Below are 26,846 nucleotides of genomic sequence, written 5' to 3' on the forward strand. Positions count from 1 at the left end.
TCAAGTTAAAATCATTTTTTTTTTCTAGAAAATTACTTAGAACCCCCACACATTATATATATATATATTTTTTGAGTAGAAACCCTATAGAATAAAATGGTGGTTGTTGCAATATTTTATGTCACACTGTATTTGCGCAGCGGTCTTTCAAATGCATTTTTTTTTAAATTACTTTAATGAATTAAAAAAAAAAAAAAAAAAAAAACATTAACCAGTAAAGTTAGCCTATTTTTTTTTTTTTTTTTTGTATAATGTGAAAGATTTTACGTCGCGAGAATCGTGATCTTTTTATTCTAAGCAAAAAAATCATGATTCTCATTTTGGCCAGAATCGTGCAGCTCTACTGTGACCCTTTGTTATCTGAGTCCTATGTGTGCACACTTGTAGCTCTCTATACAAATATTAACATATTGCAACACACTCTTCCTTCTCAGCAGTCTAACCAGGAGCGATCGCCACGCCCTTTATGCTAATATCAGCCATATCCTGGCTCCTGATTGGCGTAGACGATGACAGTGAGGCTGCCAAGTGTGAGGCTCGGTTGGTCGGGCTGTGCAGTAGGGCAGAGATGTTGGGAGGTTGAGGATCGTATATCGCCTATGTGTGGACTGGACCGGGAGGCTCTACACTGGGAGCTCTCCATGTCGGAGTGCAGGGCTGAGGACACCGAGGACAGCATGGACAAGCAGATGGCTCGCTGTAAGATCGTGGTGGTCGGGGACACTCAGTGCGGGAAGACTGCTCTGCTTCACGTCTTTGCTAAGGACTGCTATCCAGAGGTAGATCCCTACACCGCCATGATCCTGTGCACACTTACCTGATCCTCTATACTGGGATCACCAATCACAACGTCTCCTCTTCTCCACATCTAAAGATCCTGCTCTGTAGGCTCACACACACACCTTCCATGGATCCACAGAACCCATCGGCAGGCATTGTCACCATCAGGGACTGGGGGAGCCAGGATTTATGAATGAGTCTGTGTGTGGGCAACAACGGGTTAAAGTGCCTGACTTCTCATTGGCTCTTCCTAATCCAACCATCAGGTCATCTATCTGTCTCCCTATCCATCTTCTATTATTCATCTATAATCGATCATCTCTTGTTTATCAATCTGCTCTCTATCATTTATCAATTTGTCATCTATCATCTCCCATTTAGGGATCCTCTATCTATCTTCTATCATTTTATATTTTATCTATCCTATAACAGTTATCTATTTTTTTATAAACTTTTCTCTATCATTCATCAATTTGTCACATATCATCTTTCATTTCTGTATCCTCTATTATCTATCTATCTATCTATCTATCTATCTATCTATCTATCTATCTATTATCTGTCCTCTATCATCTATTTTATCTTCTACTATCTATCCTCTAACAGTTATCTATCTTCTATCCCCTATCGGATATCTATTTTATATAATCTATTCTCTTTCATTTATCTGTCAATCTGTTTATTGTTTAAAATGTATCTAACCTGCATCATTTATCTATCATCTATCAATTATCATCTATCATCCATTCTCTATCATATATCTATCAATTGGTTTATCTTCCATCTATCCTCCATCATTTATCTATGATCTATTTCATCTTTTATCTATTTTCTATCATTATCTGTCAATCTATTTATCTAATATTATTTATCATCTACCCTCTATAATTTATCTATTATCTAACACTTAATTACCTTCTATCATCTATTCTGTCTCATCTATTAATCTATCCTCTATCCTATCATTTATCATCTATTCTATCTATCTATCTATCTATCTATCTATCTATCTATCTATCTATCTATCTATCTATCCCCCATAAATTACCAGGTCGATACAATCAATAAGGGTTTTGTTTGTGAAGGTGCATCTTCATCCTCATTTTATTGCAAGTTTATGACCTAAACTTAGTTTTCATTAACGGTTATTTATTTTTTTTGGTGTTTTAGAAGTCCAGCTGATTGGTTAAGAACTCTTTCACATGATTGTATCCAAAATACACAAGATCTAGCTGGCAGAAATATCCTGTGTATTTGCTGTACACATGTAATAGTAGTGCAACATGTACATGCGTACAGCATACAGGGACACCATTGGCAAACATGTCAATAACCTCAGTATATAATCAGCTGCACCGTTGATCACACTGTTGAACTGAAGGAGTTATTGATGTGCTGGTGGCGCATGCGCACAATGAGCTCAGGCAATCATAAATGACTACCTGAGTTTATTCTGCGCATGCGCCACCAGCACATCAAAGGCTCATTCAGGCTGATGATGTTATTGACATGTCTACCAGGAGCAGCGGCGGTGGCGAATAAGGTCCCTGTATGTATGCAAGCTATGGCACAAACATTTACACGCATACTGTGTAAAATAAGCCTGAAACCAAAACATGTGATATGGCTTTTTTTTTTTTTTAACTGTAGTCATTCATTAATGACTACCCTAGTTTGTTCTGTACATGTGCCGCCAACTCATCACTGAACCATTCAGACTGACAGTGTTGTTACTGACATGTCAGCCAGGAGCAGCAGCAACAGCCAATATGGTCCTTGTATACTTCTTGCTGTACGCATGTAAACCATTGCACAACTGTTTACATGCATAATGTGAAAAATATAGCCTAGCTGTGTCCTGTATTTTTATTTTTATGCTGCTCTTCTCAGCTGTGTGAATGAGCCCATAGACTAGAATACAGATGTGTAGAAAACAGTATGCCAGGTCTGTGTAACTGAGCCCTAATTGTTGTTATCACAAGCATCTTGTACACAGAAATATCCTTTTATAGCCGGTTATCTGGGCGGCCTTGCTATTGTTTGAATAAGAAAAGGTATGCTATTTCAATAAGATTAATTTCTAGCTGCCTGGCTGGATCTCCTCTCTTTGCCCAATCAAGTATCTGATATCAGTTTTTAGTGACATGCAGTGCAAATCCATCCAGGGCTGGGAGTCGTTCATTCCTTGGTTGGGTTTGTTTAGGAGCTTGCAGTCCAGTGCAGTTGGTGGAAAACTTATTCCATTGGGACGTGATGCATACATTTAGTATATAGTCCTGTATAGTAATGGCTCATCGGACACAATATAACAGTGTGCAGCAATCAGCAGATTTCTAGAAATAAGATAAAGATTATATAGGAAAGGGCTAAAGCTGATCCACTGAAAAGTGAACCGGGAGGATGTAAGCAATGATTTCACGGTTGCCTATTGTTCTGTAGAATCGTAGGCATGTGGAGAGCAGGGTGATCCTAAAAAGCCGTCCGTGTAATCACATAGTCCGCATGCAGCTTTGTAGAAAGGATTTCTATAGAGACATAACACATGCCGTTCTGATCTTACTTGTGTTCACAATTCAGAGAAGTGGCCTTTCCCAGAGCAGAGTTCTGCTATTTAATCTTAGAGACTGATCGAGTGTAGATAGAACCTTCAAAGAAGGGGGTGCCTTAATGCAGTGGTGGTCAACTTTCATGATATGGGGGGCCTCCAGTGTGGCCCCAACATCACCAAATAAGTGCACATATAATCCATTGAATATTCAATATTAGAGACAACAGACACACAACAGGATATAGTCAGAGACTGTGGGCATAATACAAGAGATGGTCAGAGACTGTGGGCATAATACAAGAGATGGTCAGAGACTGTGGGCATAATACAAGAGATGGTCAGAGACTGTGGGCATAATACAAGAGATGGTCAGAGACTGTGGGCATAATACAAGAGATGGTCAGAGACTGTGGGCATAATACAAGAGATGGTCAGAGACTGTGGGCATAATACAAGAGATGGTCAGAGACTGCGGACATAATACAAGAAATGGTCAGAGACTGTGGGCATAATACAAGAGATGGTCAGAGACTGTGGGCATAATACAAGAGATGGTCAGAGACTGTGGGCATAATACAGGAGATGGTCAGAGACTGTGGGCATAATACAAGAAATGGTCAGAGACTGTGGGCATAATACAAGAGATGGTCAGAGACTGTGGGCATAATACAGGAGATGGTCAGAGACCGTGAACATGGTAAAAGAGATGGTAAGAGACTGCAGACATGCTAAAGGAGTTGGAGACTGCGGACTTTTTTGCAGGAGACAGGCATAGTCTGGAGACACACTGCATGAGGTGGCTAGAGATCACTACTATAACAGGAAAATAGGGAAACACGCAGGGGCCCTGAAGGTCACATAAAAAGTGCCAGAGGGAGGCATATGGCCCCCAGGCCGCAGGTTGGTCACCAGGACAAGGTAAAAGAGATGGGAAGAGACTGCGGACATGATAAAGCTACTGTTCTGAGACTGCGGACATAATACAGGAGATGGTCAGTGACTGTGTACATGTACAGGAGATTGTAAGAGACTGCAGACATAAGAGAGATGGTCAGAGATTGTGGGCATAATACAGGAGATGGTCAGAGACACTGGACATAATACAAAAGCTGATCAGAGATTTTAAAAATAATACAGGAAATGATCAGAGACTACAGACAAAATACAAGATATAGATACTGTGAACATGACAAAAGAGATGGTCAGAGATTGCAGACATGCTGCTAGAGGTTGTCATAGACTGTGAACATGCTATAGGAGTTGTTGAAGACCGGGGGCCTTTTTGCAGGAGACAGCCATAGTTGGGAGACATACTATATGAGACTTCTAGAGATCACTACTATAGCAGGAAAGTAGGGAATTAACATTTATGTCTGCAGGGGCCCTGATGCCACATAAAACATGCCAGAGAGAGGCATGTGGCCCCCGGTTGGTCACCAGGGCCTTAATGGGTCATTTATACTATATACGTTGACCTGCATTTTTCTGCACAAGGACAATGCAGATCACCACTAGGGCACATAGAAATCAATTCTTTTTTATATGCTGCATTTTTCCAAGAGCAGCTCACTGCACCATATATCACTGCTTGTCTACACATCACAGCTCAGCTACAGCACATAAACTTTATGGAATGCAATTTCGTGCCTTTTCAATAAAGTTTTAAAAAAATGTAAACAGCGTGATGCTCTGAAACAGTGCATCACATGACTCTTCACCGTTGGTAACAGACACCAGCCCGCAAAATAGAACGCTGCAGACTGGGGTGAACAAACACTTTGGGGTGTATTTTATAACCTATCTATAACGTTTGCAGAACTATTTGTCCCGTGAAACTGAAACTGCATGTAAATTCTGTGTGAATGGGGGAAAAAAATGAATATTTATAGTCTCTTTGCTCTCAAGATTGAATGTGAATCAGGAAAATACCGCGTTATGGCCACTAGATGGAGCTGATAATCATAAAAAAAGAAGTTTATTTACTATGCTTGTAATCTTCATCTAGTGGTCACAATGGAGTTATATCAAATATAAATTTTTGTTTTTCAACACATTGTATGTGTCCTCGGTGATATTAGCATACCTAGTTTACAGTACTATTAAAAGTGTTTACATTTTTTTTTAAGGTATGTTTTTACAGCACCTTGCAATAGAGGCCATAGCTGGAGGCCCTATTCACACCTGAGCAATTTGAAGCACATTTCCAGTTTTAATCCTGATTTCCATGTTATTCTACTGTGCCTGTTTGCATCTGAGTAATGTGCTGTTGCTCAATACTCAGAAAAAGTACGGGATCTTCTTTGGGCATGATCACGCTTTTTGGCTTCAATAGACTTAATGGGAGCACCTGAAAAACACATATAATGGGTTTCTCCAGCATAACTGTCTCCTCCTCCTAGTACCCAGCTTTTCATTGGCTAAAACAAACACATTGAAGCTTGAAAACAATGGGCTACCCTACCCACAGAAACACTAGGAACAAAGTCCTTGACCCTGTTAAAAAAAAAATGCGCTGCTCGGAACAGAACAGTTTTGCATGCATGAAAATGCGGGCTTTTTTGCTGATGCATTGGGGTGCCACACCCCTGCGTGTCTGAAACACACCCAATTGTGTGCATGTTCCCAATGTGCAATCTGAATTTAGCTTGAATCCAAGCTTTGGATACGTTGTTGCAAAATGACTTGTGTACACTTGAAAGCTTTCTGCAGTGTTTACATTTGCCACTAGGGTCACTGTTTACTGTTTACAACAAAGAGCAAGTTCTACTCCTTTTTCTTCTGTTCGCCATTAACTTTTCTCAAATCCTTATTTTAATCAGCTTAATGCATATCAGAGGGTCTGATAAAGCAATAGTATTCCATCATGGGAGAACAGATGGTCTGGGTTTAAGGAAAAGACACCATAAGTGTATGTATGTATATATGTATATGTATATGTATGTATGTGTGTGTGTGTGTATATATATATATATATATATATATATATATATATATATATATATATATATATATATATATATATATATTATACAGGATTTATATAGCGCCAACAGTTTGCGCAGCTCTTTACAACAGTCTATACAGCTAACCATTGATATGAAATTATTTTTGTGTGTTGTTTTTGGCTCATCTGTGGCTGCATCAGTTACCTCTGACCACTAAATAGCATTAACATGCAGTGCTCATGAATTCATGTATGAAATTCAAGCTGCCAAAAAAGGCCTCTTTATCTGAGGTTTTCAGCCATCATAGGAATTTTATTTTTGTTGTAGCTGAAAAAGAGAATGCTGTCCATATATTGCTGTACAGGGTTATTGTGTCCTGGAAAATGTTACTATTTGATGTCCAGAGCACTTGAGATTTATTTGTGTTTTGCTGTGCGTTGGCTTAATGGTCCTGCTACATAGCAATGATGCTTCTTCTGCTTACCTGTCAAGGCCACAGTGCTTGTACATGAAATACATAGCATAGCCTTTCTCACAAGCTGTAGATCTGCTCTGCCAAGCTACATGTAGGTTTTGTGTGTCTATGTCATTTGCCAGCCCGCATGTCCAACAGCAAGCTTGGCAGATTACATTGCAGCAAACAGAACTGCGTGCGTTCCTGTACTTCCAATTAGGTTAGACGTAATGCTACAACACACATCTGACAAATGCTACATGTTTCTTATAGTGGTATCTTCATTGATATGACTGTATATGTCTACCTGTAAGGCCTCCTTCAGACAGGCCCATATATGGGTGCAGGTAGCCCATTGAAATCTTTTAGGATGCAGCAGCTGCATGGACACAGCCACTCAAACGAAAGTAACAGGCGTGCAGGTGAGCAGCTCTGAATGCACACCGACTACATTTGGGGGCGCTCACCCACACCTGCATGCCTGTCACAGTAGGGCGAGCGGCTGTGTACATACAGCTGTCCAATGGTCCCTCGCTGGTGCCGATATCTTCCTCTGAGTGGCGGTCTTCAGGCACCTTCATTAGCCAGTGTGGGGTAATGCCACTCCTTCACATACGCAGAAGCTAGTCATCCTGGCACTCAGACTGACTGCCACTGTATGCTGAGCTGTGCATGCACAACTCGATTTACAGCACTGTAGAAGACAGCTAGCAGGCAAGTAGGGGCAATAATTGCAGAAGAGATATTGCATGTCTCTTCTGCAATTAAAGCCTGCCTGTTTGCTGTTTCTTACAGTAGTTCTGTTGTAAAAGAAGAAGAAAAAAGTTCTGACATTTATTGCATTTGGGAAAGCATAACCAGACCAGACTAGGTTATGGTCCAGGCCATTTTTCACTATTGTGATTGTTTGACTGACAATTACTCAGCCACACAACACTGTAACAAAATTAATTTTTTAGCATTTATTTTTTACACAGATGATACATTCAGAGTTTGCAGTGCTGGAAATGCAGATGCTTTGTCATTCATACAGCACATTTTTTTCTTTTGAATAGACCTCCATGATTCGTGTTAGAATACGCATGCCTCTTGCATTTAGAGATCACTTATGCCGCGTACACACGGTCGGACTTTTCGTCTACAAAAGTCCAACGGACGCTGACGGACTAAAGCTGGCTGGTAATCCGATCGTGTGTGGGCTTCTCCGGACTTTCAACGGACTTTTTTAGCCTCAAATCCGACGGACTTTAGATTTGAAACATGCTTCAAATCTTTACGTCGTAACTACGACGGACCCCGAAGTCCGCTCGTCTGTATGCTAGTCCGACGGACAAAAAAACGACGCATGCTCATAAGCAAAAACTAAACGGAAGCACTCGGTCTAGTAAAACTAGTGTTTGTATTGTAGGTAGCACGTTCATCACACTGCCAAATCTGTGATCGTTGAATGCAGCGCATTTTATTTCTTCTTTACGAATGCTCTAAAGAACGAAGGTGTTTTGCTGTTCATAATCAGAGTTCTCCCAAACTGATTTCTGGATTCTTTTTCTCTTTGATCTCATGAATGATATAGTATGCATTTTAAAAACAATGTTTCCATACTAATAATACTTTTTCCCCTTTTTTTTTTTTTTTTTTTTTAGGTTTGTAAAGTTACCACAAAGAACCCATTATTCTATTTTTTTTTTATAGTGATTATTTTTTAGTTTTTAGATAAAGTTAACCCAAAGCACCGTTTTTGGTTATGTAAATTTTTTTATTTTCAAGACTTACCACTTGAACATTATTAACATTAGTAATGTATTTTTGGTGTGTTTTTTTCAAACTCAATGAGATTGTTGTCCCTTGTTAATTTAACATTGTGTGTAAAATCAATGATTTAAAAGAAAACACAAAGTCTTTTGCTAAACTCAAAAAAGATCCATTTATTCATGGTCAAAATAAAATAAAGAGGAAGTCAACGCTGGCAAAAGTCGGTGTACAAGAAAATTGGGATCTTGCGGAGTCCATATAAGAGGGAGCACAATCTGGTCCAAGAATCCCAGAGATCAACAGCACCAGCAGATGATCTAGATGTCCCCAGACTGTGGTCCTACAACAGCCTGCGTCTTCTGTCAGACCAGACTGAACCCAGGTCATCACTTTCTTCTCTTCCCTGCAGCCTTTCCTCCACGCTGCCCTGCAGCCTTCCCTGCAGCCTTCCCTGCAGCCTTCCCTGCAGCCTTCCCTGTAGCCTTCCTTGGAGGCTGTGGAGGCTGTGGAGGCTGTGGAGGCTGTGGAGGCTGTGGAGGAGGAGGAGGCTGTGGAGGCTGTGGAGGCTGTGGAGGAGGAGGAGGCTGTGGAGGCTGTGGAGGCTGTGGAGGCTGTGGAGGCTGTGGAGGAGGCTGTGGAGGAGGAGGAGGAGGCTGTGGAGGAGGAGGAGGAGGCTGTGGAGGAGGAGGAGGCTGTGGAGGAGGAGGAGGAGGAGGCTGTGGAGGAGGAGGAGGAGGAGGCTGTGGAGGAGGCTGTGGAGGAGGAGGAGGCTGTGGCTGTGGAGGAGGAGGAGGAGGCTGTGGAGGAGGAGGAGGCTGTGGAGGAGGAGGAGGCTGTGGAGGAGGAGGAGGAGGAGGCTGTGGAGGCTGTGGAGGAGGAGGAGGAGGCTGTGGAGGAGGAGGAGGAGGAGGCTGTGGAGGAGGAGGAGGAGGAGGAGGAGGCTGTGGAGGAGGAGGAGGAGGAGGAGGCTGTGGAGGCTGTGGAGGAGGAGGAGGAGGAGGAGGAGGAGGAGGAGGAGGTCAGGCTCCTACTGGGCCCAGCCACCTCCTGCCTGACACTGGGCCCAGCCTCCTCCAGGATGATGGTGAATCCAGGCTGTCCATGGGCCCGGTCTCCTCCTGCCTGCCACTTTCCCCACATTCCTCCTGGATGGACTCATCCTGTGTATAAAAAAAAAGGACAATAGTTTTAGTATATTTATTTGGGGTTCATCAATGACACACAGTTTGCTTCTCATGAATAGCAAATTCAATGTGAATACATCTCTTTAATAAAAGAGTCTAATCAGACACCCTAATTATTTCAAGCAGGTGCCAAACATATTTAGCCACTACTGTCAATTGATATGTATACACAATTTTCAGTGCAAAATTATTTTAGACAATTATAACATCCAGTTAACATCATTAATATTAGTACAGTAAATATTTGTTAAAATAATTTACCTGACTCCAGATGGTCATCTGGTTCATCCAGGATGGAAGACCCAGCTTGCTCCTCATCAGCCTCTGCTGGGGTGGAGGGAAGGGTGGAGGGAAGGGTTGAAAGTGATGGCCTGGCTTCATTCTGGTCATCAAGAAAACGGAGTTGATTGTAGTACCACAGCCTGGGTACATAAACATCATCTGCTGATGCTCCTGATCTCCTTGATTCCTGGATCTTCTTATGCTCCCTCTTATACATGTTCCTCAAGACCCCAATTTTCTTGAGCAATGTCTCCATTGTTGCTTCCGGGATGGTCGCCTGGACAAAGGACAGAAGTCTCTCCAGCGTTGACTTCCTCACATGCTTTGCATAATACTGAGGGTGTTTCACCTCCCACAAATTCCTCATCTCTCGATATTTAGAAATAAAAGCTGTAAGGAACTCTGGATCCTTAAATAGGGGATTCATTATATCTGGAAAAGATGAAGTCACAAGACAAAAAACACTTTTAATATAGGTTTCTGCTAACCCCTCATCATCTTCTCCCTATGTAGGCCTCATCAATCTATCAAGCCATATAGGCCGCTTGCTACAAAGTCATGACCATAAAACCCAAAAAAAAAATATATCTAAAATTACCTTCGTTTTGTAACGTCCTGGTCCACTATCACCTACGCACAGAACGTACGTACGACACGTGCGCAAGGGCCCTCTTTACACACTACGCATGTGTGAAACTCCGCCTGCGTCGCCCGCCCCTGACGTTCGATTTTAACTCATGTTCTCCGCCCATTTTTTGTTACGGCGCGTAGTGGAGTAAATAATGGCGGAGACACCTGACATGTTGACGACCTCAGGTAGTGGAGACAGCCCGGAGGCTGGAACGTCAACAAAATCTGTGAGGCCTAGATTTAAGGCCTCTAATATGAGTTTTAAAGAGATGGTGGAGATGGTGGCCATTCTTCACAAAGACGACTATGATGGGAAGTATGGGCCGTACGCACGGCCAAATTTGCGCAAGTCCAAAATAATGGCGAAGGTCGTGGACACTTTGCAGGCATCTTTTGGGGTCCAGCGCTCCAAGGATCAACTTCGAAAAAGATGGTCTGACCTGAAACTCAGGGAGCCGGATCAATACAGACGTATCCGGAAAGTTCTTAAAAAAAGTAAGTACTTGTCGTGTTTTTCTCTTGTGTTTATTACCTTGTATACTGCTCCATGTGCTTTTCCTTCCTATACGATTTTTTTGTTCATCGTTTTAAACGATCTTTTAATAAACCTCGTTATCTATATATATATATATATATATATATATAGATAGATAGATAGATAGATAGATAGATAGATAGATAGATAGATAGATAGATAGAGAGAGAGAGAGAGAGAGAGAGAGAGAGAGAGAGAGAGAGAGAGATATGTAAAACATTCTTTTTGAATATTTTAAGTTATCTTTTTTTTTTTCTTTACATTTAGTTAGATATTTATAGATTTTGTTCCAGATATAGAGAGAGAGAGAGAGAGAGATCAAAAGATTATTAACTATATTTTGAGATATTGATATCTAGATATCTATCTATCCGATATGTCTTTATAATTTTAAATATTGAGGTAAAATAGGAACTCTACACAAACCACTTCACTACAAATGTTGGAAAATTACTATGTACTAAAATATCTGTGTGCTAAGTAGATTAAATAATTTTTTGTTTCACATAGGGGAAAAATCACTCAGCCAAAAAGAAGACAGTTCACCCCAAGCCAAACATGATTGGGAAATCAGCCCAAGCCCCACTGAGGATGTGGAGGAAGGAGAGGTGGGCGACATGGGCACCCCACCAGGTGAGTGTCTGACACACCAGCTTACGGTAATCTATGCATGGCTGCCTTTTGTTTAATGTAATTTTTCTACTCTATTTTAGGGGATCTTGTTGTGCTTGATTCAAGCAACAGCGCCACCCCCGAGGATGTGGAGGAATTATGCTACATGGGCACCCCACCAGGTCAGTGTCTGAGACAACAGCTTTATTATGGTAAGGTAAACTATGTATGTGTGCATATTTCTAAAGACATTTTTTGGTTTCATTCCATTTTAGGTACAAGAAGTGACTATTTCACCTCAGAAAGTGCCCAACGGCTAATTGGTCAAATAATGGCCTGGAATAAGGACATGGATGAAATGTGTAATCGGCTGGATCGTATGCAGCAGGAAATGAAGGACATGATTGATGTTTTGGGTCAAATCTAAATGCCCTTTTTGAAACCCCAAAACATCAATCATGTCCTTCATTTCCTGTTTTGCTGACCCCATTCTGGGCCTTTTCTTTATTTTTTTGGCTGAACATAAATGGCTGTTTAACCTAATTTAAAAAAGGGGGGCTGTTTCTCGAAAATACATAAAAAATCCACAAAAAAATAAAACTTGATTTTCTCAAAAACCAAAAAAAAAAAAAAAAACTTGATTTTAAAAAACCAAAAAAAATAACAAAACTTGATTTTCAAAAAAACAAAAAAAATAACAAAACTTGATTTTAAAAAACCAAAAAAAAAAAAAAAAAAAAGCCTGTTTGCGAAAATCAAAAAGCCAAAAATATTTTTTTGTGGATTAGGTAGAAATATTTAAATATAATTATATTTTTCTACATTATTAAGATATCATTATATTTTTGTCTATGAACATTTTATACTAAATGCAGAACTGAATGCATAACAACCATTAATAAAAACATCTCCTTTATAGGAATTAAATAAATGTGTGGTTTGTTATTTCAAGGCTCAGTATCAGTTTGGTTATAATTGTAAAAAAGTTGTTTACAGTGGCAATGGAGCTTATTTAGACATTTAAAATTAAAATACAGTTGGCACTACAACTGCTCGACCATAACCTAGGAGACAGCCCAAAAGAAAGGCAAGCAATAAATATAATGCAAGATTTCATCAATATTTTTTTTATTGTAAAAAATTAAATATCCTGGCCCATTGCAATGGCCCCCCTACCCATAAAATAATTAACATATTGCTGTCTAACTTGACGGGCACTTTGGAGGGCCAAGCCAGTACGGACAGTATCCAGGCCCGTAAGGTTGGCATCTATTTGTCCGGCCTCAGGCCCAACTGTGCCTATATAATTCTGAGAATGTTTGTTTAAAAAGTTGTGCAGAATGCAGCACGATAAAATGATAAAATTAAGTTTGTATTCCGCCAAATTAATGGCTGTTTGAAACAGGCGGAACCGGCTGGCCAGAATTCCAAACGCATTCTCAACCACTCTTCTAGCTCTGGCCAGCCGGAAATTAAAAACCCTCCTCTCCGGGGTGAGGGTTCTTTGGGGGAATGGCCTCATGAGGTGCTTGCTGAGAGCGAAGGCTTCATCGGCAATGAAGACAAAGGGGAGTCCTTCCACGTTATCCGCATCAGGTGGCAATCCCAGGCCACCACTCTGGAGACGCTGGCAGAACTCCGTCTGGGCAAATACTCCTCCATCCGACATCCGGCCATTCTTCCCCACGTCCACATATAAAAAATCATAGTGTGCCGACACCACCGCCATTAAAACAATACTGTGGAACCCCTTATAATTAAAATAGTATGACCCCGAATGGGGTGGTGGCACAATGTGGACATGTTTCCCATCTATAGCCCCTCCACAATTGGGAAAGTCCCAACGGCTGGCAAAATGGGATGCCACAGTCTGCCATTCCTGTGGCGTTGAAGGAAACTGGGGAATCAAACAAGAAAACCAAAACTGTGGCGTTGAAGGAAACTGGGGAATCAAACAAGAAAACCAAAATCAATTAATTTGGAAGCTAACATTGCAAGAAAATTAGACAATTAAAAACATTATTCCCCAGCATCAGTATAACATTCAATAATTTAATTCTTCTGGAATAACTAATATGGAAAGGCACACTTATCAGATTGCTCACCCCCTCTGATGGAACATTGATTACATTTTAGGGGGTTGTGAAATCCCTAAAAAAGATTACTTTTAGGACACGCAGGAATTTAGGGACTAAAAAGGCTACAAGACTGCAGTTGTCGCACTCTGCAGGTGCAGTTGCTAACCAGCTTACAGTAAATGAGGTAATGTAAAAAGGCATTCATGTTGCAAGGAGTACACAATCACAGGCAAGGGCAATTAATGAAAACACTTTGAGGCTTGCATATGATTTGATGATGGAAATCAGCAGAGCTTCTGCTCATTTACTAAAGCACTGGAACAAATGCACCTGTAGAGTGCACATGCATTTTGCAAAGTGCAACATATATTTGCTTTAGACAAATCAACACCACAGAACATTCAAGCTAATTTTTACGAGGGTGGGGGGGGGGGTTGTGAAATCTAGATAATTGCTATTTAGCAGCACACTATTTGGAGTGAGTTTAGGTGGGGGGGGGGGGGTTGGGAAATCTAGCTAATTGCTAATTATAAGCACACTAAATACACTCAAACAAAATACATTCAAAATGAGTAGACTAGGTGGATATGTTCCCATCACTTCATGCTGGGGAGGTTATTGAAGGAAAATATACATGCATGACAAAAAATAACAGGAAAAAAATCCAGCATGTGTGAGGATAAAAAGGGGACATTCACACTATATTGCAATGATGGTAAGTAGTGTTTGAAGCAAGAAATACATTACATTATCAAAGATTACATAAAAGAACATGTGATGCTAATAAAAGAAAAATATCTTACCTTAATATAGTCCTTCTGCAGGACCTGGATGATGGCAGAACAGGTCTCTGGGATAATGATCCCCAGAGCCTGGGGGGAGATGCCTGTCGAGAACTTAAGGTCCTGCAGGCTTCTCCCTGTGGCCAAATACCGCAAGGTAGCGACCAGCCTCTGCTCCGGAGTGATGGCTTGCCTCATGCAGGTATCCTGCCTGCTGATATAGGGGGTCAGCAAAGCCAACAAACGGTCAAAAACGGGGTCCGTCATCCGGAGAAAGTTCCTGAAATCCTCAGGATTATTCTCACGGATCTCACGGAGCAAAGGCATGTGACAGAACTGGTCACGCTGAAGCAACCAATTCTTGGTCCATGAACTCCTCCTCGCCCTGTTCATGGACTGGTCTTGGGCTGAAGAATAAACTACAGCACCAAGCACATACAATGCACAAGCTCGACGACGAGTACGTACAGGTAACATGGTTTCAAAACGGTCGGCTGGTCAGAACGCACTAAACAGAACGCACTGAAGAACAGCAAGGCCTGTGAAGAGCGACCTGAAAATCAGGAACGAGCGGCCAATAAAACAAAGATTTCTCAATGCCAACTGACCAAACGCACTGAAAAGCAGATACAAACCTCACAAGCACAGACTGAACAACAGTTAAAACGAACTGAAAAATACGAGTCTCACAAGCGCGAATCGTCTCTCACCAAACTTCTACTAACACGAGATAAACACGAGATTAGCAGAAGGAGCCCAAAGGGTGTCGTACGGGCTATTGAACTTCCGTTTTATAGTCTCGTCGGACTTGGTGTACGTCACCGCGTACTAGGCTGTCGTACTTTTGTGTGGTCGTGTGTAGGCAAGTCCGTTCGTAAGAAAGTCTGCCGCAAGTCCGCCGAAGGTACGTCGGAAGTATGTCGGACAGGCTGTCGGACTTTTGTAGACGAAAAGTCCGACCGTGTGTACGCGGCATTACTGATCCCGGAGTTTGGCTTTAAAGGAATAAATGAGATTAGGCGATAGATAGATAGATAGATAGATAGATAGATAGATAGATAGATAGAGGCGACTGCAGAATATTTACAGGCTGAATGCATAATAATCTTTTACATTTCTCAAATGCTGAGAATTCACAGAGCTATTGATTTCCATGGGCTTTTGTAGAACTTATCCAACATACCTGGAGTGCCAGTTTTTGTTTGCTGCAATTAATGAATGTAACTATGAGATTGCAGACATATTTCCCTGTACCATGATATCCCCCTTACATTGCTTTGTTTGCTGGTACAATATTAGATGGCATCTAATCTATGGTATGTATCGCATGTCATTTGAAAGTATAATTCTTTGCAGCGATAGATCGTTTTCTGGTAGAGTCAATGTGTTGTAGCGTGTTCTTCTCTACATGTACTGTTCCATTCATCAGTATATTTTTCTAAGTTCTGTTCATCTCCGACTTTCTGGAGTTCACAAACTTTTAACATTATTTGAAAAAAACACTTCCCCTCCAGACTAATGTTTACATTTTTTGCACACATGTTAAAATCTGTGCTTTTGCTTAAACAATTCCCATAAAACCCCTAGAACGCTATATATTTTCTGAATACAGAGGCCCCGTAGAATAAAATGGTGGCAGTTACGGTAATTTTTGCATGATATTTGCAGGAAAAAAAACACTAAAATAAAATTTATTGCACAAAAACACCATTTGATTCTAAATTGTTTGTACAAAATAAAGTAAATAGTTATCAAACATGTCAACCTACATCCTACACCCACAAAATGGCGAAAAATTATGGTACCAAAATTTCTCAATAGATGGTCCTTTTAAATGTTTTTACATCTCATCAGTTTACAGCAGGGGTCTCCAAACTTTATAAACAAAGGGGAAGACAGGCCAGTGAGAGTAAAAAAATGCCCCAGCGTCAGTGGAAGGTAGACAGAGAGGTTGATTTACTAAAGGCAAATATACTATGCACTGAAAATGCAGTTGCTCTAGGGGGAGCTCTGAAATGAGGGGAAGCTCTGCTGATTTCTATCATCCAATCAAGTATAAGCAAAAATTCAGTTTTCTATTTTCCTTGCATGTTCCCCCTCAGATCTAGAGCAACTGCATGTGCAGTGCACTTGTGGGTGTGCTCGCAGTGCACAGACTATTTGCCTTTTAGTGAATCAACCCCAATTTCTCACACTTGGTGGTCAGGAGGAGGAGGAATAGTGCCCCATCATTGCTACTAGTTGGAGGAATAGTGCCCCATCATTGGTGTCAGTGGGAGGAATAGTGCGCTATTGTGGGTGTCAGTGGAAGAAATGGTGCCTCATTGTTGGTGTCAGTGGAAGGAATAATGCCTCGTATCAGTGGTAGGAATTGTGCCCCAAGGACAGGATAAAGGTGCGCAAAGGGCTGCAGTTTGGAGATCACTGGTTTAGAGCTAACCTTAGAGACCATGAGAGACCTAGAATTGTTGCTTTCATGCCGATTCGAGGCTGTTTACATACAGGTGTGCATCCAACGCACGTTTATATTTGTGGAAGTGCACAGGGTGAGCGGGTTGCTTTTAATTTTTATTTAAATTTTTATTATTTTATTATATATTAACATTTATTTTTTTTGCTATCACAAGGGAGCTAACAAGCCCATATGTGATATCGCTGGGCAGGAGACAGGGGTCCACTGTCATGATTAGCTGCTTCTGTGGTCTCAGCAGCTGGGGAATGATAGGTCTCAAGCCAATTCCAGCTTCATACACTGCAGAGGAGGTCAGGGGACAGATGTTCCCCAATTTCCTCCTGCTCGCCATCCTCAAGGCATTTTCTGTGGTCCCGGGCTTTCCGAAAGAATCTGAGAACACCGTAACCATTGCTATACCCATCCAATCTTAACAACCTACGCCCCATCTCCTTGCTCCCCTTTTTATCAAAACTCCTTGTGAACGTCTGGTCTACAACCGACTGAGCGACCACCTTGCTGATAATCGCCTTCTTGATCCCCTTCTACTCCTACTCCTTCTTTTGGACCTCTCTGCTGCCTTTGATACAATTGACCACCCCCTCCTCCTCAAACATCTCCACGCCTTTGGTCTCCGTGACTGTACTCTTCGCTGGTTCTCTTCCTACTTATCCAACCGGACCTTTAGCGTTTCTTACAACTCTACTGCCTCCTCTCCTCTTCCTTTCTCTGTTGGGGTCCCCCAAGGTTCCGTTCTTGGACCCCTCCTATTTTCAATCTAGCGTCCTATGGCTTCCAATTCTACCTTTACGCTGATGACACCCAAATCTATTTCTCTACCCCTCAGTTCACTCCCTCTGTCTCCTTAAGTATCACTAATTTACCAACAGATATCAGTCTGGATGTCACACCACTTCCTCAAACTCAGTCTATCCAAAACCAAACTTATAATTCTTCCTCCCCCATGTGCCTCTTCCCCTGATATCTCTGTCAAAATCGATGGCACAAGTATAAGCCCTACCCCAGATTCCAAGGTTCTAGGTGTAGTCCTGGACTCTGAACTCTCCTTTAAGCCCCACGTCCAATCGCTGTCCAAATCCTGCCGCCTCAACCTCCGCAACATCTCCAAAATACGCCCCTTTCTAATCAACAACACAACAAAGCTCTTTATTCACTCCCTGGTCATCTCTCGCCTCGACTACTGCAACTCCCTCCTCGTTGGCTTACCTCTACATAAGCTATCCCCCCTTCAATCCATCACAAATGCTGCTGCCAGACTCATCCACCTTACCAATTGCTCTGTGTCTGCTACTCCTCTCTGTTAATCCCTCCACCTATGCGTTCTCTTCGTTTCTCTCAAGACCTCCTGCTCTTTAGCTTCCTCATCACCTCCTCCCATACTCGCCTCCAGGACTTTTCCAGAGCCTCGCCAATCCTATGGAACGCCTTACCCCAATCTGTCTGAATATCTCCTACTCTATTAGCTTTTAGACGTTCCCTGATAACCCTTCTCTTCAGAGAAGCCTACCCTACCCACACCTAACAACTGTATTTTCATTTTCTCCATTAGCTCATCCCCACAGTTATTACCTTTTGTTCCATTTGACCCTCCCCTCTAGATTGTAAGCTCTAACGAGCAGGGCCCTCTGATCCCTCCTGTATTGATTTGTATTGTAAGTGTACTGTCTGCCCCCATATTGTAAAGCGCTGCGCAAACTGTTGGCGCTATATAAATCCTGTATACTAATAATAATATACAGTTGCCCAGACCACCTTTACATTAAAACCGGGAATCGGCTGAAGTGAACGGATACAAGCTCATGGCTGCTACTGCAGTCGTGAGCTTGTTTTAAAAGCTTAATACTCTGCGTATGTCCAGGGGGTGGAAGTAGCTAGTATAATGAACACAATAATTAATTTAAAATGGTTTTCTGGACAGCAGCATACAAGCTCCAGTAATTTTATGGTACTTATTTTTGGCTCATCAAATATCATTATATAAGAATAGCAGCCTCAGTGTTCTATTGTCGCTCTCCATATTTACAACCTTCAGTCATGACTTTATGTACTTTTCTTATGACATGTCCTTTTTTTTTTTTTTTTTTTTTTTTTTTTTTTTTTTTTTTTTTTTGTAACTTTGTGCATGTTATTGCACTGTATAACTTGTGCTGACAGCAAGGTGTTAATGAGGCAGAGATGTCGGAGGGTTCCCTTAATAGAGACTTTACTCAATGCATACTGTTTTCCTGTAAAAGACAAAAGGGGGCAGACCTCTGATAATAATGTGCTCCATTGTATGCATACTGCAATTACTTGACCACAGAAATAGCTTACAAATGTTACCAAACTGGAAGTGCCATTTGCTTGGGTGTTGTATTATAGAATTATCCCCGTTTGTGCAGACAGTCACCATCTTTGTGATGTTGCTGAGTACATTGTGCTTTGGCACGAAAGAAGCCTATAACCCAGTATCTACTTTGCAGATGTGCAACAGGGAAATCTTTCACATGCATGTAATAAATACATAAATAAATACGAATTTGCATGTTCTACTGGTGCTTCCTGAGTTTCCTCAAGGTACTCCGGTTTCCTCCCACTCTAAATACATGCTAGTAGGGTAACTGGCTTCTGTCTAAATTGGCTCTAGTATGTGTGTGTATATGCATGTGAGGTAGAGAACTTAGATTTTAAGGTCCCCGAGGGCAGACACTGATGTGAATGCGCAATGTCTAAATTGCTACGTCAAATGTCAGTGCTATATAAATACCTGTAGTAATAATCCGAAAAACATCATCAATATGTTAAGGGCAAAAGTAGGAATGCCACAATGCTACCAAACTTATCAAAACATTAAAACGTGTTTGTGTACACTGTACGTGCCCTGTGTTGTGTGTTTTCACTGACTGTGTGCTATGTATTTCTTTGTTACTGAATGTGTCTATATATGATCTATGTATGATCTGATTATGTGTGCTTTGACTGTGCATATAATCTGTATGCACTTTGATAGTGTGTGTGTTGTGGCTGTGTGTAATCTAACCGTTTGTCTCTTGTTGTGTATGGCATGGTTAGCTATTGGCTCAGTTTGGCATTTCATAGTATTACAACTATCCAGTGTGCCCACCATGCACTGTATATCCCATCATGATATCATCTGCCTAGGTTATAGGGCACTGAACAGTTCCTATCTTCCTATATAATGGAATAAATCTGGTACGTGTTTTGTAGCATAGAATTAATAAGAACTCAGCCTCAGTTATGGAATTGGGAATGCTCATTGCATTTATTTAGCAAATCCACTTTGTCATACTGTTGTCGGAACATTATTAATATATGTAGGGAAGACAGCTGTCTTGTGTGATCAGGTTAAAACACTTTGTAAGTGGCATGGCTGTTTAGCGTTTCTATCCATCCGAACCTTTCTTTGGCCCCAAATAAGGCTGACTGATTTGTAATTATGTCAAATTGCTTAACAGCTAATTAGCTCAGCAGACATGAGCAGGATACTAGAATGCAAAAGTGTTAGCGTCTCTCCTTATTTCAACCATTGAAAATAGTCATACAGTATTTTTTTTTGTGAATCAGGCAGTAGGAAAATCATTTACAAAGAAAATGTTTCACCCGGTGACTGAACCTCTAACCTTTGTGTTAGGCTCCCATTCATTATTTAGGCAATGAAGGTAGTGACGCATTCTCTTGGGAGTCAGTGAGAATGGGTGGAAGGACAATGGGGATAATGCCTAGGAGTGGAGAGTGGGAAAAGTGCATGTGAACGGATCTTGGGGAGAGCTGGAAAAGTGCCTGGGATCAGAGGCTATTCGACCATGATGCTGTAACTGAGAGATTGAATGTTCTTCTAAATCTCTTCAATGTTGGAGACTTGGCGAGGCATGTGTGAAGCATTCAAAGTATTGGGCTTGAAGGACCAACTGCTCATGTGTAGTTAGCCCACCAGATGCCCTATGCCCTGATGAGCAGTACTCTTCTAATAAAATCTACTATATATATATATATATATATATATATATATATATATATATATATATATATATATATATATATATATATACACACTGTACAGTTGGGGCCCCCAGCACACTTTTAAAAAGACCAAAGCTGGCCACACACCAATTTCACCTGGTTTCTGGTTAAGTGGGCGAAATTCTGCCAGTGGCTTTTCTTGTCATCAACCTTCCTTCCGACATCCTTCAACTGAGAAATCGAATGAGCCAGGTAGAATATTGTCACTCAAACAGCGGATGCAGCCAGTCAGATACAGCTGTTCGGGTATTTACAAAATACGATCGCCATGGCAGATGATCTACACTGTGTAGCATTAATGGAGGAATGTGTTTTGATTTTTTTTTTTATTTCATTCAGCCTGCAGTCTGAACGAAAAATAATCTACAGTATGTGTGTATGGCCAGCTTAGCTATTCAATTTCAACTACTTGGTTTTAGTTGCAAGGGACTAGATAGGGACAGATACATGTGATCCCTATCCAGAAGACCAGGCATCGCCTTTACAAGGTAGCTGAAGACTTCCAGTGTGTGTTCGCACCAAATTCCAAAAAACAAAGATGGTAGCCAGCCTGATCTGTTTGAAATGAGCAAACAGGGAAAGATGCACATGGGTAGGGCAATATACTTTATATAAGTATGATTATTACCTTTTAGTTTATAACATTTAACTGCTACATTAACCACATATCTACTGAGGTACATTTCTAAATGGTATACTATACAAGTGGTTAAGTCAAGCTCACAACTGCTACTGCAACCGTGAACCTGGTCTGGTACTGGCTTTAAGAGCCAGCGAAGAGCTTTCTATTAAAAGTGATCTAGAACTGCCTGATCACTCTTATGGGCTGTCAAAGTGCACACCCCGCTGCTGGCAGCACCTGCGGAGCAACAGGAGAGTCTAGGACCACGGGGAACTGCTTTCCCAGTGAAAGCAGGAAGAATTTGGGAAACATCCATTCCCATATCCCTTCTGTAACTAATCAGCCCAGAAGTGTTGTGTATTATGTTACTTGTATGTTAATTCCGGGTCACAATTGCCATTACTCGGCTAGTGTAGCTATGAATGTTTGGGTATCATTGAGCAAATATATATCAATCTTGTATATTTTACCAAGAAATTAGTACGATATATTACTATTGTGTTTGTTTGCACTAAAATACATTTTAGTGTGTGTGTGTGTGTGTGTGTGTGTGTATGTATATATGTGTATATATATATATATATATATATATATATATATATATATATATATATATATATATATATATATATATATATATAAAATGTGTATGTATGTGTGTGTGTATTATTTTTTTTTTTAGGTGTTTGATAAATAACTGCAAATGTCATGCAACTACCACAATTTTATTCTCCAGGATCTCTACTTTAAGAAAATATATACTGTTCTGGAGTATTTTACAGATATTTCTAGCAAAAAAATTTCTAGCAAAAAATGCAGATTTTTAATGTGTGCAAAAAATGTTAAAAATTGGCCCGGTAGGCAGGTGGTTAATATGTATATTTTTAATTGAAATTGTCTGTTTCAACATCTGGCTACATATAAAGTGTCTTGTGACAGCACAACTAATGAAACTATGGTAACCAAAATCAGCAGAATAGGGAAAACTACAGTGTAAATTAAAGTATCTGTTAATTGTTACTGTGTGCCAATTGTTAGATCTTGTTGGAACAGTGTGTGCTTGGGATGGTAGAATCACTTACAGTAACCAATCAAATCATAGCAATCATTTTTGTGGGCTAGATTAGAAGGCCTGCAGTATCTTATAGACTTCCTAATTGCCGAGCAATCTTGTAATTCTTTAAAAAAAAAAAAAAAAAATAGGCACTAATCCATGGTTATCTAGTACTTCATCTTGGGAATTTGAATTCAGCCCACACCACTTTTGGCTAATTTAATATCCGAGTTGGAATGTAAAATTTGGCTAATTTTGAGAGATCTTGGATCATTTGTTGGTGTATCCCTTTATGCTACTCCCTAAAATGTATTACCAAGTTTAGCCTGATAACTAAAGATAAAGAAGAAAAATGTATTATATTGCAGCTTGCTGCAGTCCTTAGATGCGGTGACTGCATTTGTTTTATTTTATTTTTTTTTTATCACTACTAATTTCATGAACCCAATGTAATAGAGGTCAACAAAGGCAGACATATTGAAGTGAAACCATGGTTTCCTCCCTAAATACAGTGGAGCAGTGAGTGTAGCCACACAGGGACAGAAAGTGTGGTATTCGCAGGCTCACCAGGTGAAAATAATGGAGACAAAGCCTGAAAAAAGGAAACTAATGCAGCCACCTCATCTAAGGACTGGTAAGCTGCAGTATATTACATTTGTGTTTAGATGCACTTTAATTTAAAGCAGTTGTAAACCGTGTTGTAAGAAAAAAAAAGAAAAAACACCTGCAAGGCAATGGCGTACTGTATTGTATTGCATACTAGCACATAATGAAAATGCTCACCTTGGACTGAAGCCCTCCTGTGTGGTACTGTCACCGCTGAGATGGCTGACTTCTTCCCCTGGTCTTTCTTCCAGGATCTCTCGCTCCTGCTATGTGATTGGCTGGAGCCGCGATTACTTCACTCCCACGCATACGCACAGGAGCCCTCAGTTCCGGGATTAAGCTCTGAAGTTCCAGCAAGGTATGCCGGACCTTCAGAGCGCATGCGCCAGTGATGTAACTGTCTGCATCCAGGGTCAAAACGGGGCACTTTTTTTTTTTAACATTACTTCTTTTATTCAACATTTTCTTATTTACCAGTTTTACAATATCCATACATACAACAATTTTAACACTGATTTTACAAAGTATATATTTTTAAATTCTAATTTCTTATTACCATCGATCCCCAGCAGTGACTATATACCACAAGTAGAATTACCTACACAAAACCATTCATGACAAAACAAAAAACAAGTAGAAACAAATAAAAAAACAAAAAGGGAAAGAAGAAAAAAAAAAACAAGCCCCCTCCCTCTCCCTTCCCTCCTCCACCTTCTCCCCCCACACCGCTCAACACTTCCCATACAGCCCATATTTTTCCTATCCACTCTCTCTTCTTACATTCTTTTACTATTATTTTTGGAATCCAAGAGAATGAGGCCAGACCTGGTGTTATCAACCAGGGACCCCACAGCTTAACTAATATATCCATTGTACCCCTATTCTGATAAACCTGTCGCTCCATTATTATTGCCTCATTTACTTGGGAGCGCCATTCCTCAAATACTGGTACACTGGAAGACATCCATTTTCTAGCTATTAACTTACGGGCTATAAATAATAGTCTACCAATTGAAATTGACATTTCCCTCGGATATAGCTCTTGATTAAGATAACCCAGTAAACATATTTTGGGGTCCAATTCTATCTGGCTGTTATAAACCCCATTAATTGTCGACACCACTTCTCACCAGTATCTGACCAGTTTAGGACATTTCCAAAGCATATGGAGCAAATCTGTCTGGGGTTGCTTACATCTTGGGCAATCCTAAGTTTCCCTCCGCCTCCACTTATATAATTTTACTGGAGTCCTATATGTCCTATATATAATAAACAGTTGTGATAAGCATTGTGTAGATGATAAAGAAACCATTGGTGCCCTCTTCAGAATATTTTGACATTCCTCCTCCAGTATAACCCCCAGATCCAGCTCCCAACCCTTTCTGCCTGGGCTATCCAAAATATCTTGATAATTCGCCATAAGTTGGCTATATACTAGCGAGATTAAGCCTTTTTTTCTCCCTGCCCCTGCTAATAAAGATATCAATGGCATTGGTCTTATATTCATCCCTCCTCCTTTAAACTGGGAATAGACTGCATGTCGTAGTTGTAGATATTTATAAAAGTTAATATGCGGCAATTTATATAATTCCTGTAGCTCCTGAAAAGAGCGTATAGCGTTTTGAGCATAAAGCTGAGGAATATATTGTATTCCTTTAGAATGCCAATATTCAACCCCTCTAGTTTACAGAGTTCTCCAAAGTACCTATTCCCCCATATTGGAGAGAATTCTGACACCCCTTCATATTTCATTGTACGCCTCATTCCCTGCCATACTTTATTCATTAGCACCAATGTTGGGCTAGAGTGAGTGCAGGCAAATGATCCTGATTCTAGTTGGGCCATAAGGTTATAGCTCAAACATTGACTTAATAGCATGGCCTGTATTGGATCTCTCCAATCCATCGTCCCCCACCCCGCAAAATGCTGCAATTGGGAAGCTATAAAATACACTCTTGGCTGTGGCACTGCTAGACCCCCCCCCCCCCCTTCTTTAGTTCTCTGAAGGGTAGACAGTCTAATCCTAGAGCTCTTACCTTTCCATAATAGCTTATGAAACAAAAAATATTTTTTATGATGTTTGCTCGGCCCACGACTGATAGGGGTAATTTGGACCATGCTATACTGTTTTAATTTTATCCAGGATGGGAGTTAAATTATACTGCAAATAATCTTTCAACCTTGGGTATATCCATATTCCTAGATATTTAAAAAAACTTCACAACCTTAATTTGTTGGGCCTCCTTCGGTATATTAAAACTGAGTTCATCAAGTGGGAATAGGACCGATTTGTCCCAATTAATAGTAAAACCGGAGAATGAGCTAAATATTTTTATAGGGGTCATCCGCATATACAGTATTTGACCACGATATTGTGTCAATCTCGCCGCTGTTATCTGCGAGATTGACACCTGCGAGCCCCGTCGCGGGAGCCAGCGCCGAGCTGGCTCGCTCATCGGGAAAGGAAAAATTAGCTTTTTTCTTTCCCAATGAGCGACAAGCATTGCTGACATGTGTTTGGTATGAATCATAAGGGGGAACTCCAAATTTTATATAAAAAACCGGCATGGGTTCCCCCTCCAAGAGCATACCAGGCCCTTAAGTCTGGTATGGATTTTAAGGGAACCCCCCTACGCTGAAAAAACGGCATTGGGTCCCCCCAAAATCCATACCAGACCCTTATCCGATCACGCAGCCTGGCCAGTCAGAAAAGGGGGTGGGGACGAGCAAGTGCCCCCCTCCTGAACTGTACCAGGCCGCATGCCCTCAACATGGGGGGTAGGTGCTTTGGGGAAGGGGGTGCCCTGCGGCCCCCACCCACCCCAAAGCACCTTGTCCCCATGTTGATGAGAACAGGGGCCTCTTTCCGACAACCCTGGCCGTTGGTTGTCGGGGTCTGCAGGTGGGGGCTTATCGGAATCCGGGAGCCCCCTTTTAATAAGGGGGCCCCCAGATCTCGGCCCCCCCACCTTATGTGAATGGGTAGGGGTACATCGTACCCCTACCTATTCACCTGGGGTAAAGAAAGTGTCAATAAAAACATACCAGACAGGTTTTTAAAGTAATTTATTAGGCAGCTCCGGGGCTCTCTAGCGACTTCGGGTCTCTTCCAACTCCTCCGCTCTCTCCAGCCTCTTCTCCCGATCTCCGGTTCTTCTCCCGCTCTCTGGTTCTTCTGCCAGGCTCCTCCGCTATCTTCTGCTCTTTTGCCGCTCTTTTGCTAGCTTTGGCCTGGTCTTCACTGTCATCTTTTTCCCTCTTCTCTTCTTCCGATGTTGACACAACGCTCTCTCCCACTGTAATGCCATGTGCGCAGTGCGCAACGACTTATATAGGCATGGGGCGTGGTCAGCGGGTGATGTCATCCGATGGCCTTTGCGACATCACAGTCCCGGGGCATGATGGGGTTGTAACCCACAAATATCCTCCGATTGTCGAAGCGCTTCTGTTAGCGGCTCCACAGCCAGTGCAAACAATAATGGGGACAAT

At 41.2% G+C, this 26,846-nt stretch overlaps 1 protein-coding gene across 2 annotated transcripts in view; it reads left to right on the forward strand.

Moving 5' to 3' along the window:
* Window positions 1-514: 514 nt before the first annotated feature.
* The window catches only part of RND2 (Rho family GTPase 2), a 385,775-nt gene continuing 359,443 nt past the window's right edge, over window positions 515-26,846 (forward strand). The window contains exon 1 of one of the 2 annotated variants that reach the window (XM_073608369.1): window positions 515-779. In XM_073608369.1, coding sequence (XP_073464470.1) covers window positions 600-779 — 180 coding nt within the window. In that variant the 5' untranslated portion in view covers window positions 515-599. The remainder of the gene's footprint in view (window positions 780-26,846) is intronic. The other variant, XM_073608368.1, reaches the window with a different exon arrangement.

This window comes from Aquarana catesbeiana, linkage group LG12 (genome assembly GCF_042186555.1).
Source record: "Aquarana catesbeiana isolate 2022-GZ linkage group LG12, ASM4218655v1, whole genome shotgun sequence".
In the NCBI taxonomy this organism is placed as follows: domain Eukaryota; kingdom Metazoa; phylum Chordata; class Amphibia; order Anura; family Ranidae; genus Aquarana; species Aquarana catesbeiana.